Source organism: Panthera pardus, unplaced genomic scaffold (genome assembly GCF_024362965.1).
Source record: "Panthera pardus isolate Hobbes unplaced genomic scaffold, ASM2436296v1 HiC_scaffold_11, whole genome shotgun sequence".
NCBI classification, from domain to species: Eukaryota; Metazoa; Chordata; class Mammalia; order Carnivora; family Felidae; genus Panthera; species Panthera pardus.
Window position 1 is genome coordinate 73,385,177 of NW_026526666.1, and position 18,002 is coordinate 73,403,178.

Consider the following 18,002-nt stretch of genomic DNA (forward strand, 5'->3'; position numbering starts at 1 on the left):
AATTTTATTTTACTTTAGAACAATGTCCTATTTTAACTATTCTACTTTAAAATTTTTATTCCTAACTGAGGAAGGCCTGCAAGATTAGCATTAGCAGCCTAAGTCCCCGGAACCAGTGTAGAAGGGCAGCCATCCCTCCACGTGGTTGGAAGGAAGCACGCATCACCTCTGTGAAATCTAGAGGCTTCCCGTTGACCTGTAACTATCCTTGTGTCACTAACCTAAACTTGAGTTTGAGACAATGAAGTATGAATTATTATTGTCCTAAGCGAAGCACAATTTACATATTCAAATGGGTACTTTCCTCCTCCAAACAGCCCCTTTTGGACAGGTGGGGGGGAGGGGTCTGCCTATTTATTTTAACTCTGCTGCTATGGCTCAAAATGGACACAGAAATCCTCTTTCAGACTGCATCTTGTTTTGAATGTAGTTGAAAATTTTAGAAAAAGCCAGAAGTCATTGGAGGCCAAATCTGATAAATAACGTGGCTCCAGGAAAAAAACATCATTGGCTAATCTTCAATAGTAGATTTTTGGGACTAGATTTGGTTGGTTCAGAATACAAGTATTTTTGGAGCACCTGCTATGTCTAGGCACTGTGCTACGTGCTGGCCTCTAAGAGCGTATGTGAAGACCGTTCTCAAACTGGATTTTCTAAAATATTCTGATGAAGCGTAGCATCTCTGAAATAAGGGTGTAGGACCAAGGACATCATGCATTTGTACGGGTATATAGACGTATATTTGTAAGGTTCTTACTACATTATAGTAATCTTGGATCTAATTTGCTAGAATGCACAACAAAATCAATTCACCTGCAAAGCAAACGTTTCTGAGTGCCGGGCACTGTGGCAAACAGCAGAAATAAAAACATGCGAACTGAAGGAGCCTAAAATCTGGTGGCACACAGACATATTCATCTACCCGTGAAAAAATATAAATGATCTAACAGATACGAATGGAGAGCAGGAGGGACGAGGAGGGCGCGACCTGCTCCTTCAAAGCCAGATCCTGGCAGTGTGATTCACCAGATGGTTATTTTTAAAATCTAATTTTAGACTTCCTACCTATTTACCAAATACGTTGTTCTGCAAACCAAGAAATTAGATCTGAGGTAAAAGGTTCTCTGGCGCCAGAGTTGGGGAAGGGGCCAAGCCAGCCAACAATCCTTTGGTATACTGCTTGGAGGTAGATGGCCCAGAGGCCGTGCTGGGGAGTCACTGCCTTCGGGCCTAAATTCTTTGTGAGGGGCAACTTTAAGGTTCCATGCAATATTCTTTATTTTTATTCAATTTGGATTTTAGAATATGAAGTGTGGGGTGCCTGGGTGGCTCGGTCGGTTAAGTGTCTGACCCTTGACTTCAGCTCAGGTCATGATCTCACGATTCTGGAGTTCGAGCCCCAGGTTGGGCTTTGCACTAACAGCCCGCAGCCTGCTTGGGATTCTGTCTCTCCCTCTCTCTGCCCCTCCCCTGCTGGTACTCTCTCTCTCTCTCTCAGTAAATATATAAACTTAAAAAAAAAATATGAAGTGGCATCTGAATATCTAGAGGTTAGTATTTTATAGTTGAGGAAAAAACCAGATGGGAACCAGGTGACGCCTTCAAGCTGCCAATGTGTCTAATCTCTAACTGAAGCAAAAGGCAGAAGCTTTGTCGAAATATAGAATTTTAAGTTACAAAATCCTGTATACATTCACACTGGGCAGCATGATTGTCCTGTGATTAGCTCTGCTCTACTGAACCAATCTGCAAGTTTAAGAAATGCTTTAATAAGCACCCCCCACGCCCCCTCACCCCCGCGCCCTGGAGTAATAAGGATCAGGCCAAGGTGGAGACTGTACCAATGCTAAAGGGTTTCACCCTACTTCAAGGGATTGACCTTAGTACACAACATCACCCAGCCGGTAACAGGGCTGGAACTCAAACCCAACCCAACTTTACCTTGGAAAGAATTCTGTTCTGTATGACACAGCTATTGTCCCCAAGGGATTCAGAACCCTGAGTAAAGAGGAAGAAGTGAAGGCCACTGGCCCTATCGTGGTTTGCTCTGGTTCAAGGCACACGTATCTAGCACACAGGAGACATAGGGACAAAGAAAGATTTAGTGAGGATAAGGCAAGGCTTGGCCCGATATGCTGGTGCAAACCCCACAGAGGCCAGTGGGAGTGGGTGAAGCTGTTCACTTTCTTTGGTGCTATAGCCTGAAGCATGCTGCCTTGCCCCACAGAGCATCTGGAAAGAAGATGTAGGACAGCGACCACATCAGGCAGTAAAAAGCAGTTAGGGAGAATGGAGACACAAGCAGCATGATGACACCTGGAGGGAGAAAAAAGGCAAGCATTCCATGTCTATGAAGCTGTCTTCGTGTATTTCCCGCCCTCTTCTCTCCCATCCCCATCCTCCCATCCTTCAGTTTTTACTCATCGGCCTAAGAAACAAGAACCAACGAGACCCGAGCCCTGCCTTTAAGAGGTTTTGTCTCTTTGTAACTAGATAATTATAATGTAATGCAAACTCAGGTGCCATTTGGTTGGATTCAGATCAGAAATCAGTCTTAGCCGAGAATAAATTTGAGTTGTCCAGACCCCTTGTTAGAAATATATGTATATATCTCCATCCATCCCAGGGGCGCCTGGGTGGCTCAGTCAGTTAAGCGTCCGACTCTTGATTTTGGCTCAGGTCATGATCTCAGGGTTCGTGGGATCGAGTCCTGTGTGAGGCTCTGTGATGACAGCATGGAGCCTTGAGACTCTCTCTCCCTCTCTCTCTGCCTCTTCCCTACTTGTACTCTCTCCTCCCCGCTCTTCCAAAAATAAATAAATAAACATTAAAAAGAAAAAAAAAATATATATATATATATGAATGACATATATATTTCCAATTGTGTCAAGTTTAATATGTGATAGTGGCCAATACAATGTTACACATATGCAGAAGAGCACAGCAGACCTGGGACAGCTGTCTTTAGAAAGGCCTGCTTGCAAGGTGCCTGGGTTTGTGAGTTCAAGCCCTGCATTGGGCTCCATGCAGACAGTATGGAGCCTTCTTGGGATTCTCTTTCTCCGTCTCTCTCTGCCCCTCCCCTGGTCACTCTGTCTCTCAATATAAATAAAAAAGAAAGGAACAAACGAACGAACAAACAAATGAACGAAGGCCGGCCTGCTTGCCAGGTTGGCCTTTAACTGGAGTCCAGGAACATGGCTAGTAAACAGTTCCCTATATCAATATAGAACTTTCCTGGGGTGCCTGGGTGGCTCAGTCGATTAAGCATCCAACTTCGGCTCAGGTCATGATCTCATGGTCCGTGAGTTCGAGCCCCACGTCAGGCTCTGTGCTGACAGCTCAGAGCCCAGAGCCTGTTTCGGATTCTGTGTCTCCCTCTCTCTCTGCCCCTCCCCCTTCATGCTCTGTCTCTCTCTGTCTCAAAAATAAATAAACATTAAAAAAAGAGCCTATTTCTAATATAGAACTTTCCCTAATGGGCAAGAATGGTTCCCTGTCCTTAGACTGTGCTGAGTGTTGATTTCCTTCTGTGTAAGTCTAGAATTTTGGTACCGCTAGGTCTAGGGTGCTGATGTGGCCAGCCCTTATAAAAACCTTGGACCCTGAGTCTCTAAAGAGCTTCCAGGTACACAAGACTTTCATGGGTGTTGTCACAGTTTTGTGCAGGGTGGCCCCACAGGGAGGACACTTGAGGGGCTGTGCCTCATTTCCTCCAGATTTTGCCCCTTTCATCTGCCCTTTGCTGCCTTTGCTTTGTGTCTTTTGCTGTAATAAGTCTTAACCATGAGTATGACTATATGCATCCTGTGAATCCCCAAGAGAACCACTGAACCTGGGGTGGTCTTGGGGGACCCCCAACACATTTGAATCTGAGATACACCACCGACAGGCAAAAGGGCCCCAACACCTGTGGAATATCTACTTTGCACTAGACAATCTGCTAGGTATGTTACAAAGATTGCTCCATTTACGTTTCACAATAATTCTGTGACTCAGAATCCAGTCTGTTTTTCAGATGAAGAGACAGAGGGGATATAACCTGTACAAGGTCTTGATTCAAAGCCGTGTCTGCCTGACTTGTAAAAACTAGACAGCCTCGGAAAGCTCAAAGAGGGTTGGAGAGTACGAGGCAACATCGTTTCCGTGGGGATAACTACCATACATTCCTCAAGAGAAATCAGAACATATGATCTGACAGAAGACCACTTTCAGTTACAGAGATGTATTGGAGCTTTGGAATACTTATAATATTTCAGAACAGTCATTGACCTGTTGAGGCAATGGGACAATATTTTAAACCAGAGTTGTCCTGGAAAATGCGTGACATGAGGTCTCACAGCCACAGGCCGGCTTTTCAGAAGCTCTGTGGGGGAGACGGAACCTCCGTCTAAAAAGGTGATTGGCTGCACTCCAGGTAAGAGGAATATCAAGAGTGGCCATTTTGGAATCTGTCCAGTTGGGCTCTGGTATTAAGTGGTATCGAAATCTGTGAGGTACAGTTTCCTCCTTTACTCTCACAGCCAAGACAATCCAAGGAAGGCTGAGGCCAAGCATATGGTTTATTGGGAGAGAAGGGGAGCAGTGGTATCTACAGGAGCAAAGAGCATTGTGGGAAACACTGTTGCTGAGAGATAGGAGGGCAGGTGGAGGGAAGAAGGGACTAGAAATTTCCCTACAGGACACATCTGTGCCAGAGGATTGATCTGCATTATCCCATTTAATCTCAAGAATCCTGAGGTAGGAATTATTGGCTTCATGTTATAGATGAAGAAAACTAAACTCAAAATAATGAGGTCGTCAGCCCAAGTTGATGCAATTAACACCTCCTGGCATTGGAACTTGAACTCGGGTCTGTTTAGCAGCAAACCCAGATGCTTCTCAACACTGTTCTGCCTCTGCTAGCTGGGCCACAGAGGAGCCACTGCCTAGAACTTGAGCAGGGGTGTCGGTGCTGGTGGTACAGAGAAAGGGTATGAGCCTAAAAGGGAAGGTCAGGGGGCACCTGTGTGGCTCAGTCGGTTAAGCATCCAACTTCAGCCCAGGTCATGATCTCAAGGTTCATGAGTTTGAGCCCCTGTCTGTGCTGACAGCTCAGAGCCTGGATCCTGCTTCAGATTCTGTGTCTCCCTCTCTCTCTAACCCTCCCCTGCTTGCACTCTGTCTCTCTCTCTCTTTCTCAATAATAAATAATAAATATTAAAAATTAAAAGAAAAAAGGACAGTCAGGATGAAAGCAGGGACCCTATGAACCAGAATGGACCCACAGGGAATAAAGAAAGAAACCAAGTATCCCTGTAGATGTTTGTCTTGTCCCCATGAGCACATCCCCAAAGAAGAAACACTGGTATTCCTTGAAGGAAGCCCTAAGTCAGGGAGAACTCTAGGGAGATATCCGCCAGGTCCCCAGTGTGGCCAGGACCTCAGGGCTTCCTCAATATCGGTTCTGTTCCCAACATGCATCTGAAGTCCCTTCATCTGCTCTGTTGCCACCACCTCTCATACGACAGCAAGTCACTTTTCCTCTTTGTTCTCAGTCTCCCACCATCTGGTCTCCACATTGTATTCCAAGTGGCCACTTAAAACTGCTGCTCAGAAGTCCCTTCAGAGGCTTCCCGTTTGCCGCTAGGATCAGTTCCCCAAACCCACCCCCTTCACGGACTCGGTTTGTATCACTAGGATCTCTCAGCAAGTTCCAGCCACACGGCTGCACGACCGCACCCAGCACCTTCTAGCCTAGAGCCTAGAAAATGCCGTTTTCTCTTCTGAACTACCTCTCTTACCCACCTAGCCAGTCATCTTGAAGGTCACTTTTTTAATTTTTTCCAGTTTTATTGAGATATTATGGACATATAACACAAAACTGTATTAGTCCAAGGTGTGCAGCGTAATGATTCGATATTTGTGTATCCTGTGACATGACCAGCAGTCTCGTTAGTGTCTGCCACTGCACAGTTACCCATTTCCCTTTCTTGCGACGAGAACTTTTAAGATCTGCTCTCCTATCTACTTCCAAATACAATATTCTTTTTTTTTAATGTTTATTTATTTTTGAGAGAGAGAGAGACAGACAGACAGACAGCACAAGTGGGGGAGGAGCAGAGAGAGAGGGAGACACAGAATCCAAAGCAGGCTCCAGGCTCCAAGCTGTCAGCACAGAGCCCGATGCGGGGCTCGAACCCACGGACCGTGAGGTCATGACCTGAGCTGAAGTCGGACGCTCAACTGACTGAGCCACCCACGCGCCTCTCTCTTTTTTTTAGAGAGGGCACAAGTGAGCGAGGGGTAGAGACAGAGAGAATCCCACAAGGGGCAGAGAGAAAGAGAGAGCAAAGTGGGACTCACCCAAAGCAGGGCTCATGCTCATCTGAGGCAGGGCTTGAACCACAAACTGTGAGATCGTGACCTGAGCCAAAGTCAGACGCTTAACCAACTGAGCCACCCAGTCTCCCCACAACATGGTATTGTTAACTGTAGTCACCGTGTTGTCCATTACGTCTCCAGAACTTATCATTGGAAGTCTGTACCTTTGACCACCTTCACCCAGGTTCCATTTAAATGTTACCTTCTGAAGCATCCTTTCCACCCTTCAGACCATTTCAGTCTCATTAAGTCCCCTTCTCAGAGAACCCTGTGCTCCACAACACATCAAAACTATGCCTTTCTAGTGTCCAACTCTTGGTTTCAGCTCAGGTCATGATCTCACAGTTCATGGGTTTGAGCCCCGCGTCGGGCTCCGCACTGTTAGCATGGAACCTGCTGGATTCTCTCTCTGCCTCTCTCCCTCTCTGTCATTATAAATAAATAAACTTAAAAAAAAAAAAAACAACTATGCATTTCTAGTTATTTCTGCCATTATTTGGTTGGGGTCTGTCTCCCCTATTAGACTGTGAATCCTGAGGCAGAAAGGGTTGGTCTAGTTTATCAGTTTGGTTCCCAGCATCCAGCGTATGGTAGGTGTTCCTGATTGAACTTAATAGCATTCAACAAATACTTACTGGGCATCTACCACGTGGTTGGCACAATCCTAGGCCCAGGGATTACTGCACGAATGAAAGAGAGTCGTCTATCCGGGGGCAGTTTGAGTGTGTATAGACAATAAAAAAGTAGATACATTTCAGATGGTGATAAACTCCATGGACACAAATAAAACAGGGTAAGGGAGATCGGGAGTGTGGGGGCGAGGTACAGGGTGGCCATGAGCAGCAGTGATAATAGACCAGCACTGGTGACATTTGAAAGCAGTATTTTCACTCACCCCCCAGATAAATCAATTTTTTCCAGTTCTCAGACCCCAGGATCTCATCACGTGGATAGTAGCTCTGGTCCATCATGAACAGAATCATAAGTGAGGCCATGCAAGACAGAATGAACGTGTTGCCTTTGGTCAGAAGGCAGGTGGAGGCCAAAACACAGGAAGCATAGCGGCAGGGTAGACCCTTGTACGTGAAGGGAACACCTGCCAGGGAAGGAAGAGGTGGAGATTAGCTGCCTCCCGCTGAGCAAAGCCAGCCCGTTGGGTCTTCCCTGCCACCCACTCCAGATCCCCCTCCTCGCCAGGCAGTGGCAGGCTGTAAAGCGGTCAGCCGTTCGCAGAGATGGTGTGTGGGTTCTGCGCCGGATCCCCACGGGGAAGCAGGCGGCTGGGACAAGGCGTGGGCCCCAGCACCAAGGAAGGCTCTGCAGGAGGGTCCTCTGAGGTCTTCTGGTCCACCTCTACGCCCCCTTGCATTGTGACCTTGGGCAAGGCAACTGCCCTTGGTTGCCTTGCTCAGTTTCTCTATCTGTTATAGAAAACTGTGGAGGATGACCCCTAGTTCTGGATTCTGTGAGTCTCTGTGCACCACCCAAAGGTCATACAACGAGAAAAAGGCACAGCTGGTCCGAGAACCATGGGCCCCTGCCCCTCTCCAGGTCTCTGCCACTGCAGCCTGCAGCCTCCAGTGGGCCTGGGGCACAGGACAAGGAAGGGAAAGGAACCAAAGAGGAGGGGAGGAGTCAGTTACCGCCCCCCCCCCCAAGGCTTCTGGCATCCAACAGCGCCCCTCCGTGGCTCCCCACCCTTAGCTACAAGGCTGGGGTCCACTCACCAGTTGAATAAAAACACAGGCGGAAGGTAGCAGCTAACACATAGATGATGGCCAGAAACGCATTCAGAGGCCCATCCACGCCTAGGAGCAGGGCTGAGGCCAGGCCAAAGGTGGTGAAGACAGCAAAGTCATTCAGCTCCACCCCTGCTCCAGAAGGTCGAGGTCAGAACTTATGCTCATTTGTCTTGCACTTTAGTCCCCTGTGGTGGGGGAGCTGCAGGGGTGCCAAGCCGGGACTGAGGTCCCAGAGAGCAACAGCTGCTCCCCTAGGGATCAAGGGCGGGGGGCGGGGCGGGGGGTGGAGGGGCCTCCTGGCTCTGCCTCACATGGACCATGCGGCCTGAGGCAAATCTTTCCTTCTCAGGTCTTAGTTTTCCCGCCCTTTAACATCCAGGGTTGGACCACAACTTGATACAAATTCACAAGCCACGGAACCCTTTTTTTTTCAAGCAAACTCTTACATGGAAATATTTTCTTGTATTTTAAACCAGCCGCTCTGCTAGGGTGATTTTTCATTTCCCCCCTCCCAAGCACCGCTGCCACCACCCACTCCCAATTCCTGGGGCACCCCTAGCGGGGAGGCAGCACCGCCAAGGAAACTGCGGCCTGGGCAAGGATGGCTAAGGATCAACAGGTGAGCCCGCGGGGGGCCTAGATCTGGACTATGGGGCTCCGGGACGGTTCTCCGGCTGCTTCTGCTGTCCTCGGAGGGAGGTGAGCAGGAGTGCTGACTCCTGAAAGCCTGCTGGATGTGAGAAGATGGAGGGTGACCCGAGATGGGCTCCTGGGGTCAGGGATCAGGGGTCTGAGGCCTGGACTCACCCGATCTGGAGCAGAGGCTGAGGTGTCTGGTTATCGTCCCAACTGCCATGTCTAATAGGAAGCTGATCAGAAGCATCCAGGAGGCACTGTAGCATTTCCTGAAGTGTAGGGCAGCAGGCCCCGACAGGACAGCTGTGTCATGGGCTGCACTGGGCAACCCCTCCACACACACACACACACACACACACCCTGCCCTGCGTGTTCCCCACACTCGTGTTCTTTCTGAAATACACTGCTTTACACACTACACACACACACCCCTGCCACACTCTCAACCCACAGTCTTAAAGGGGGTGCCTCGAGCCCCTTAGACAATCACTAAGGTCCCTTCCAACTCTAAATCCCAGGCATATTTGAGGGCACAGGGGTCCTATGTTCCCAGCCTCTGCAACCATCTCACTGTGGTTTCTCAGATAAACCACTCCCTACCCCTCTAGGCCTCTCTTCCTCCATCTGGAAAGTGAGGGGGTTGTGCCAAATGATGTAATAGAGGCCTATTCAGATAAGCTATTTCTCCTAGTGCAAGTTTAGGTAACTCATGACTTTTAAGGACTTGGTCCCTTTCATTTAGGCTACATCACTTACAGAGTTGTTCATAATATTCCTTTATTATCCTTTTAAAGTCCATGAGATCAGTAGTGATGGCTCTCTTTCATTTCTGATACTGGTAGTTTGTGTCTTCTCTTTTTTTCTTTATTTTCTTGGTTGGCCTGCCTAGAGGCCTATCAATTTTATTGATTTTTCCGAAGAATCAATCAGCTTTTGGTTTCGTTGATTGTCTCTACTGATTTCTTATTTTTAATTTCATTGATGGCTGCTTTTTTTTTTTTAATATTTATTTAGTTTGGGGAGAGCACAAGCAGGGGAGGGGCAGAGAGAGGAGACAGAAGATCAGAAGCGGGCTCTGTGTGGACAGGCTGGCACTGTGAGCCCAATGTGGGGCTTGAACTCACGAACTGCGAGATCGTGACGTGAGCCAAAGTTGGACGCTCAACTGACTGAGCCATCCAGGTGGCCCCCCACCCCCCCTTTTTTAAGTAGGCTTTGCACCCAGAGCGTGGAGCCCAAATGAGGACCTTGAACCCACGACCTTGAAATCAAGACCTGACTTGAGGTCAAGAATCAGATGCTTAACCGATTGAACCACCCAGGTGTCCCTCTCATTTTTATTATTTTCTTCTGCTTACTTTGGATTTAACATGCTTTTTTTTTTCCCCCTAGTTTGCTAAGGTGGAAGCCTTATACTATTGATTTCTATCTCTCTTTTTTTCCCAATTTTTCTAAGGCTTTATTTTTTGGGGGAGGTTTTAGGTTTACAACAAAATTGAAAGGAAGCTACAGAAATTTCCCATCTACCCCCCCATCTCCCACCTATGCATAGCTTCCCACATGATCAATATCACTCACCAGAACAGTACATTCTAATTCTTGACACATACCAAGGATGAACCTATGTTGACACATAGTCACCCAAAGTCCATAGTTTACCTTAGGGTTCACTCTTGGTGTTGTACATTCTGTGGTTTTGGACAAACGCATGATGAGTATCCATTATTATAGTATCATGAAGATTATTTCCAATGTCCTAAATATCCTCTGTGCTCCACCTATTCATTCCCCCCACCCTCCTGTACCAATCACTGATTTTTTATTATCTTGATATTTTTGCCTTTCCAGAATATCATATCACTGTAATCATATAGTATGTAGCCTTTGCATATTGGCTTCTTTCACTTGGTAATATGCACTTATGATTCCTCTGTGTCTTCTCATGGTCTGATAGGTCATTTCTTTTTAGCACTGAGCAATCCTCCATTGTTTGGAAAATTTGGAAATACCTCAGTTTATTCATCTATTCACTTATTAGACGATATCTTGGTTGCTTGCGAGTTTTGGCAATTGTAAATTAAACATCATAAACATCCCAGTGCAGGGTTTTGTGTGGACATAGTTTTCAGTTCATTTGGATAAATACCAAACAGTGTGATTGCTGGATCATATGGTAAGACTAGGTGTAGCTTTGTGAAATTGCCACACTGTCTCCCAAAGCGGCTGAACCATCTTGTGTTCCCGCCAGCGGTGCATGAGAGTTCCTGTTGCTCCACGTCCTCGCCAGCATTTGATGTCGTCAGTGTTCTGGGCAATTCCTTTGGCCGGTAGGTGTGTAGTAATATCTCACTACATCTCCCTGATAACATACAATGTGGAGTATCTTCACATGCTTACTGCCATCTGTATATCTCCTTCGATGAGGTCTCTGTTAAGGTCTTTGGCCCATTTTTTAATTGAGTTCTTTGTTTTCTTATTGAAGAATTTTAAGCTTTGTCTATTTTACAGTCCTTTCTCAGATGTACCTTTTGCAAATATTTTCTCCCAGCCTATAGCTTGTCTTCTAATTCTCCTGATGTTGTCTTTCACAGAGGTTTCTTTTCTAGTACATGCATTCAATGTTACAAATTTCACTATAACTACCACGTTCACCGCATCTCACAAATTTTGATAAGTTGGGTTTTTTTTAATTTTTTTTTAACATGTATTCATTTATGAGAGACAGAGAGTACGAGCAAGGGAGGGGCAGAGAGGGAGACACAGAACTGAAGCAGGCTCCAGGCTCCAAGATGTCAGCACAGAGCCCGAAGCTCACGGACCACAAGATCGAAGTCGGACGCTTAACTGACTGAGCCACCCAGGCACCCCAACAAATTTTGATAAGTTGTATTTTCATTTTCTTTTAGCTCAAAATACTTTTCTTCTTTAATATATTATTTAGAATCGTGTTGCTTAACCTTCACATATTTTGGGATTTTCTAGTTATCTTTCTGTTATTGATTTCTACTTTATTATTATTTTTTTTAACGTTTATTTATTTTTGAGACAGAGAGAGACAGAGCACGAATGGGGGAGGGTCAGAGAGAGGGAGACACAGAATCCGAAACAGGCTCCAGGCTCCGAGCTGTCAGCCCAGAGCCCGACGAGGGGCTCGAACTCACGGACCGCGAGATCGTGGCCTGAGCCGAAGTCGGCCGCTTAACCGACTGAGCCACCCAGGCACCCCGTATTGATTTCTACTTTAATTCCATGGGATCTGAGGGCATACTTCATATGATTTCTATTCTTTTACATTTGTTGAGGTATGTCTTATACCCCAAAGTGTGAGGAGAAGAATGTGTATTCTGCTGTTATTGGGTAAAGTATTCTATAAATATCAATTAGATCCAGTTGACTGATGGTGCTGTTCAGTTCAACTATCTCCTTACTGATTTTTTGCCAAATGGATGTCAGTTTCTGATGGAGGGGTGTTGAAATGCCCAACTACGATAACGGATTTGCCCATTTCTCCTTGCAGTTCTGTTTTTTTGTCTACATATTTTGACGCTCTATATGATTTCCAAGATCTCTTTCAGATCTTACATTCAAGGATTCTGTGCTTTAGTCCAGCACATGCTCCCAGACCCCTTTCTAAAAGCAGCCACCATAGTCTCAGGCAAGGCTGCCCTAGAATGCCATTCCTAAGTCTACACCCTGATTGCAATGCTTGATGACCAAGCAGAAGCAGAGAACCTCACCCCAGGCTTCAGCTGTCTCCAAACATGCTCAGCACTACCTTTCTTTAGAGCCATACCTATGTGTCTAAAGGGAAATGGGCCCACCACCGTGCCATAAAAATGACACTCCCAAAACTGAGGCACCTAGGTGGCTCAGTCTGTTAAGTGTCTGACTTCAGCTCAGGTCATGATCTCATGGTCTGTGAGTTTGAGCCCCACGTTGGGCTCTCTGCTAACAGCTCAAAGCCTGGAGCCTGCTTTGGATTCTGTGTATCTCTCTCTCTGCCCCTCCCCCACTCATGCCTCTGTCTCTCCCTTTCTCTCAAAAGGAAATAAACATTAAAAAAAATTTTTTAGCTATACTCCCAGAAGATTGCACTGAACTAAGAAGTTAGAGATTTTCTTCTGTAGATATGCTCTACTTTATAAGACCCCCAAAAATCCAGACTTAGAGAATCATAAAATTTAACTGGAAGGGAACTCAAACATCATCAGATAAAATGATTTAATGGATGAGAAACAGATCCAGAGAAGGCATTTGCTGATGGTTATAGAGAATCAAACAGGTTAGGAGGCTGCATTATAAAGGATTTATCTTTAAAGAACTGATTTGAGGGGCACCTGGGTGGCTCAGTCGGTTAAGCGTCCGACTTTGACTCAGGTCACCATCTCGCGGTCCATGAGTTCGAGCCCCACGTCAGGCTCTGGGCTGATGGCTCGGAGCCTGGAGCCTGCTTTGGATTCTGTGTCTCCCTCTCTCTCTGCCCCTCCCCCATTCATGCTCTGTCTCTCTCTGTCTCAAAAATAAAAAACGTTAAAAAAAATTAAAAAAAAAAAAGAACTGATTTGACAAGGCATTAAAATATGATTCAATTTGTAGAAATATAATTTGCTTATAACTTTTTAGGGGCCCATAAACATGTCCCAGATTTTCCATAATAGTGCTGACTGTAAATATTCCCCAGATCATATGTTCTAATTTAAGAATCAAAAATTTCTCATGATAGCCTGCCTACCCCAAGGATTATGTAAAGGCCACCAGAATAGAATCTCTTGGTTTTCTCATAAAGACCATTCTGGACTGCCACAGCTGGAAGGCACCTAGAGATCACAGTGCAAGCTCCTTGTTTTAACGATGGAGAAACCAAGGCTCAGGGATGTGACCTAAAGTCACACATCAGGCTGGTAGTAGAGCTGAGGCCAGGATCTTGGCCTCTTGACTCCCAATCACTACCCTTTCTCCTGCCCCCGGTTGATCCTGGGCCTCAGTGCCTGGCTATCTAGGCTCCCCACTCCTCCCTGCATGCCATTGGCTCCAGCTCTTGGCTAAGATCCTACTGGGCCCCAGACCTACTTGCAGAAGCTGCAGAAGATGGAGAAGAGCCCCAGGATCATGTTGGCCAGGGACAAGGCATTGGTAACGTCCTTCCAGGAAAATTCATTCAGATAGAGATGGATCTGGTCGTTGGTCAGGAAGAACCTGGTGCACGGATCTGGGGCTCCGGGGAGAGGGGTCAGGGGTTCCCAAGGTCAAAGTGTCCCAAAAGAGGCTCCCAGGACCAGGCAGCTCCTGTTCCCTGGACCTCATCCCAGAACTGTACCCTCCCAACACTGTTTCACTGACTAGAATGAGACAGGAGGTAGCTGGAGGACACCAGGAGGTAAAGACCAAGGTGCTAAAAATGAGCGTCTTGGGAAGGCACAACAGCAAAGCCCCCACGCCAGTACAGCCACAGTCTCCAACCCCTCTGTCTGCCCCCTTGCCTACAGTGCAGACCTCCCTCCAGCCCACGGTTGGCCCTCCTGGTACCCCCATGGCCCAGGGTATAAGGGATATGGGCCCTTCCCCTATCTGGGAGATGAGCCTTTTGTCATAGGTGAGCCCTTTAAAAAAAAAATTACAGGGGCACCTGGGTGGCTCAGTCGGTTAAGCGGCCGACTTCGGCTCAGGTCATGATCTCGCGGTCCGTGAGTTCGAGCCCCGCATTGGGCTCTGTGCTGACAGCTCAGAGCCTGGAGCCTGTTTCAGATTCTGTGTCTCCCTCTCTCTGACCCTCCCCCGTTCATGCTCTGTCTCTCTCTGTCTCAAAAATAAATAAACGTTAAAAAAAAAATTAAAAAAAAATTACAAAGCTACTTTTCATATTTTTTATTCCTGTGAGGTGAGCCCCACAGGAATAAAAAATAACACTGGGAAAGGGCAACCCCCTCATCCCCAGGAATGTTCCAGGGGGTGAGAGGCTACCCGAGGGGTAGAAAGCACGAAAGGGACCCACGGCAGAGTCAGCCTCCCTTGTCCTGCAGGCCTTGCTCTTTCCCTTGGAAGGACGGGGCTGCACCGGGGGTGCCCCGAGGTCCTGGTTCTGACAAGCCCCAACCAGAACATCAGGCCCAGCTCCGACAGGGGAAGAGATGAGAGACAAGAGATGAATGGGTCCAGCACAAAACGGTGCACAAGGCACCTTTCACTCTGTTCTCTCTCCTGATCCTGACGACCTCAGGAGACGGTGCTGTCATTATTTGATGAATGCAAAATCTGAGCCTCAGAGAAATGGAGATATATTGGCTCAAATCACATCCTCAGTGAGTGAAAGGTAATCCTGCCTGCTGGATTCTAAGTCTGGTGTTTCCTCTGCCGGGGGCACAGGTCCGGAAGGAGGCGGTCTGTGGGGTAGGAGGCCAAGGAGGAGCTCAGGGGGCCAGCCCCACGGGGCGGTTTCATCCTGCCCAAGAGGAAGCGGCCCTGCCCCGGGCCCCTCAGAGCCCAGGGAATCAGCTGGCCCTGCCTGTTTCCACAGCCTGGCCGGCTCTATTTTGCCTCCAACACCAAACCTGCACTCCATACACATAAATGGCCTGTGGCACCAAGTTTCTTGGGGAGAAAGAGCCCCAGTGCTCCCTGAAACAGGGACGCCCCACTGGTCACCATAAACACGCTGCCCATAAACAGCAATCCTGCACCTGAATAAAATACGCAAGTTCCGAGGTGTTGTCGCAGCAGCTTTCTCGTTTCATCCTCACTCATTTTAGAAGTGAGAAAGCTGAGACTCCCTCTGCCCAGCCCCTGTCTCTGCCCCAGGCTGGACTTAAGACAAATTAGGGCCCATAAGCCTTGCCACCAAGATGTCAGAGGCCAGGAGGAGGGGGCTAGACTGGGAGTTTGGAACTGGGAGTTGATCAGGCAGCACTAAGGGGCTCACTGCTCCCCCAGGCAGGTCCCATTCACCAAGGCCATCAGGACTCCTGAGACCCCTCAAAACCTAAGACAGAAGAACGCTGCCTAAGAAATCCGGGAGGGACGGAGAGCCAAGGCCGGCTGCTCAGTCCCTCCTCAGAAACCCGTCCCTCCCGGTCTCTCCTGGGCCCCAGGGCTGACCCCAGCAAGACCAAACACCTCTGTCCCCAGCCCAGCTGCTGCCAGGGCAGCAACCCAGCATCTCTGCCTGCTAGGGGTAGTCAGCAGATGCCTGGGGCATTTCTACCAATTGCCACGCACACCTCATCTGTACTCCTTGAGTTGTTTTTTTTGTGTGTGTTTTTGTTTTTAATTAATGATGGGTTATCTACTCTATCATCTTTCATTCATGAAGCATTTTCATGTCTATGGTTTCCATTGGCCCGTAAGGTCTGCCAAGTGAGGGTTAATATCCACAATTGCCAGATGAGGCAAGGAAGACTTAGAGAGGGGAAGAACCTTGCTCAAAGTCACACAGAAGTGGCAGGACAGGGCTTACAACTTCACCTTAGGTGTTCCTTCCCCTCCACTCTGCACTCTGCTGTCTACCAACCAACAGGACTGAGCACTGTGCTCCCTGTAAGCTCAGACTGCACTAGGTGCTGGGGAACACCTTCACGGAGCATACAGTCTACCCAGGGACACAAGACTCACGCATGCATGTGGGGACTCCCAGACTCTGTTCACGATGGTACCCCATCTTACAGATGAAGAATCTGAGGTTTCAAGATAGTCAAGTGACTTGGCCCAGTGAAATGGAGCCAGGACTTGAACTGGGCCTCCTCTTTCGCAATTAAATGCTATTTCCAACATAATGCACAGGTTCCGGGTGTAAAAGGATGTGGACCTGAGAGTAAGGGCTCTAGAAATCCAGACAAGAAAGGAGCAATCCATTCATTCAACAAACATTTGGTCATGAGCAAGAATGAGCGCCTGGTACTTGGGACATGGAGAAGATTAAGACTTGGCCTCGTGTCTCAAGGAGCTCAGGCCAGCAGAGGTGTTCAACCAAAAGGGGAGTTGACCAGGCTGCCAGGGAAGCATGGAAGAGGGTCCAGCCTGACAGAGGGCTCAGACAAGACTTCTCTGAGGAGGGGTTCAGAGCTGAGGCGTTGCGCAGCATTGGCCTGCAGGACTAGATCGTGTCACTCCCGAACTTTGCGGAAGCCCGTCAGTGGCTCATCTCCCGGGGATGGAGTCCACCTGCTTCCTTTGGCGTATAAGCCCTTATGATGAGGCTGGCTCAGCCCCCAGCCTCCTCTCTCCACTGCCCCTGGCTCCGGCCCTCCCTCTGCTCTCGGGTTGGCCGGTGGTCCTCTTTGGGAAGGCCGACTCTCCCCTGGAGTGAGTACTCCTCCTCCGCACTGCCACATGTCCGTGTGCTCACCGTGTGACACTCGGCACTCTACACTGGCACCGCCTCTCTTGTCTTCCTTGTCTACTGCAGGGCAAGCAACTTGAGTGGAGACTGAGGTCCCCTGTGCCCAGCATGAAGCCTGACAATAGAAGTTGTTGAAGGATCGTTAAATCGGTAGAATGTGTCACTCTGGTGCTTCCCCAGGATCCTCTCACTGCACCAAACCACATCTCTCCCCCGCACCAAAGCCTGTTCAGTCTGTCCTCCAAGAAGCCCTCTCAAATGAACTCTCAACAATCCAGACCCTCCACACACCCAGCATCTACCTAATGCCTACAATCTTCCATTTACTCATTTTAAGATACATTTGTTGATGCCTGCTACCCCCAGGACTACGTTCTGGGGCAGAAAGAACAAGAGCCAGGCTGCATCGCCAAGAAGGAAGGGGTCTGGCAGGGGAGGTAGATTCGAGTAGGGGCAGTGCAGCAAGTGTCACGACGGGCAAGACGCTGTCCCATTTCTCTGGGCGCACAAGGGAACACCAGACTGAGTCTGCGGTGGCAGTGGGGAAAGGTTTCTCTGATGTGGCGACATTTAGGGAGGGGCTCCAAGGATGAAGGGGCAAAGGGGTAAAAGGTGCAATAGCACGATGAGGCTGGATCCCCGGGAGGAAGGGGGGTGACCGGAGGCGGAGGCGTAGTGGGCAGGGAGGTCGCAGTTGAGGGTGTGCCTGAATGACCCTGAGTAGCAGTGATGTGTCTGGGTCAGATATGGTTGGGAGTGGAGGGGAAAAAGTGAAGAAAAGGAAGGCAGCCCTGAGGCTGGTGAGAGAGGACAGAGAAGTGAGCAAGCGGGAACTGCAGACGTGGGGACTGTGGGCAGGAGAGGGCAGAAGGGTACGGCCTGGCCCTAGGCTGCACAGCTTCTGTGTCGCATCCAGGGCACAAACTGCA

General features: G+C 48.3%; 1 protein-coding gene across 4 annotated transcripts in view; it reads right to left on the bottom strand.

Moving 5' to 3' along the window:
- The window catches only part of TMEM269 (transmembrane protein 269), a 27,877-nt gene continuing 9,875 nt past the window's right edge, over nucleotides 1-18,002 (bottom strand). For 3 of the 4 annotated variants that reach the window (XM_053896584.1, XM_053896581.1, XM_053896585.1), the window contains exons 3-8: nucleotides 17,080-17,188; nucleotides 13,812-13,956; nucleotides 8,913-9,010; nucleotides 8,091-8,234; nucleotides 7,259-7,459; nucleotides 1-2,316 (exon numbers count right to left, since the gene is read on the bottom strand). In XM_053896584.1, the coding sequence (XP_053752559.1) occupies nucleotides 2,195-2,316; nucleotides 7,259-7,459; nucleotides 8,091-8,234; nucleotides 8,913-9,010; nucleotides 13,812-13,956; nucleotides 17,080-17,188 (819 nt within the window). In that variant the 3' untranslated portion in view covers nucleotides 1-2,194. The remainder of the gene's footprint in view (nucleotides 2,317-7,258; nucleotides 7,460-8,090; nucleotides 8,235-8,912; nucleotides 9,011-13,811; nucleotides 13,957-17,079; nucleotides 17,189-18,002) is intronic. The other variant, XM_053896583.1, reaches the window with a different exon arrangement.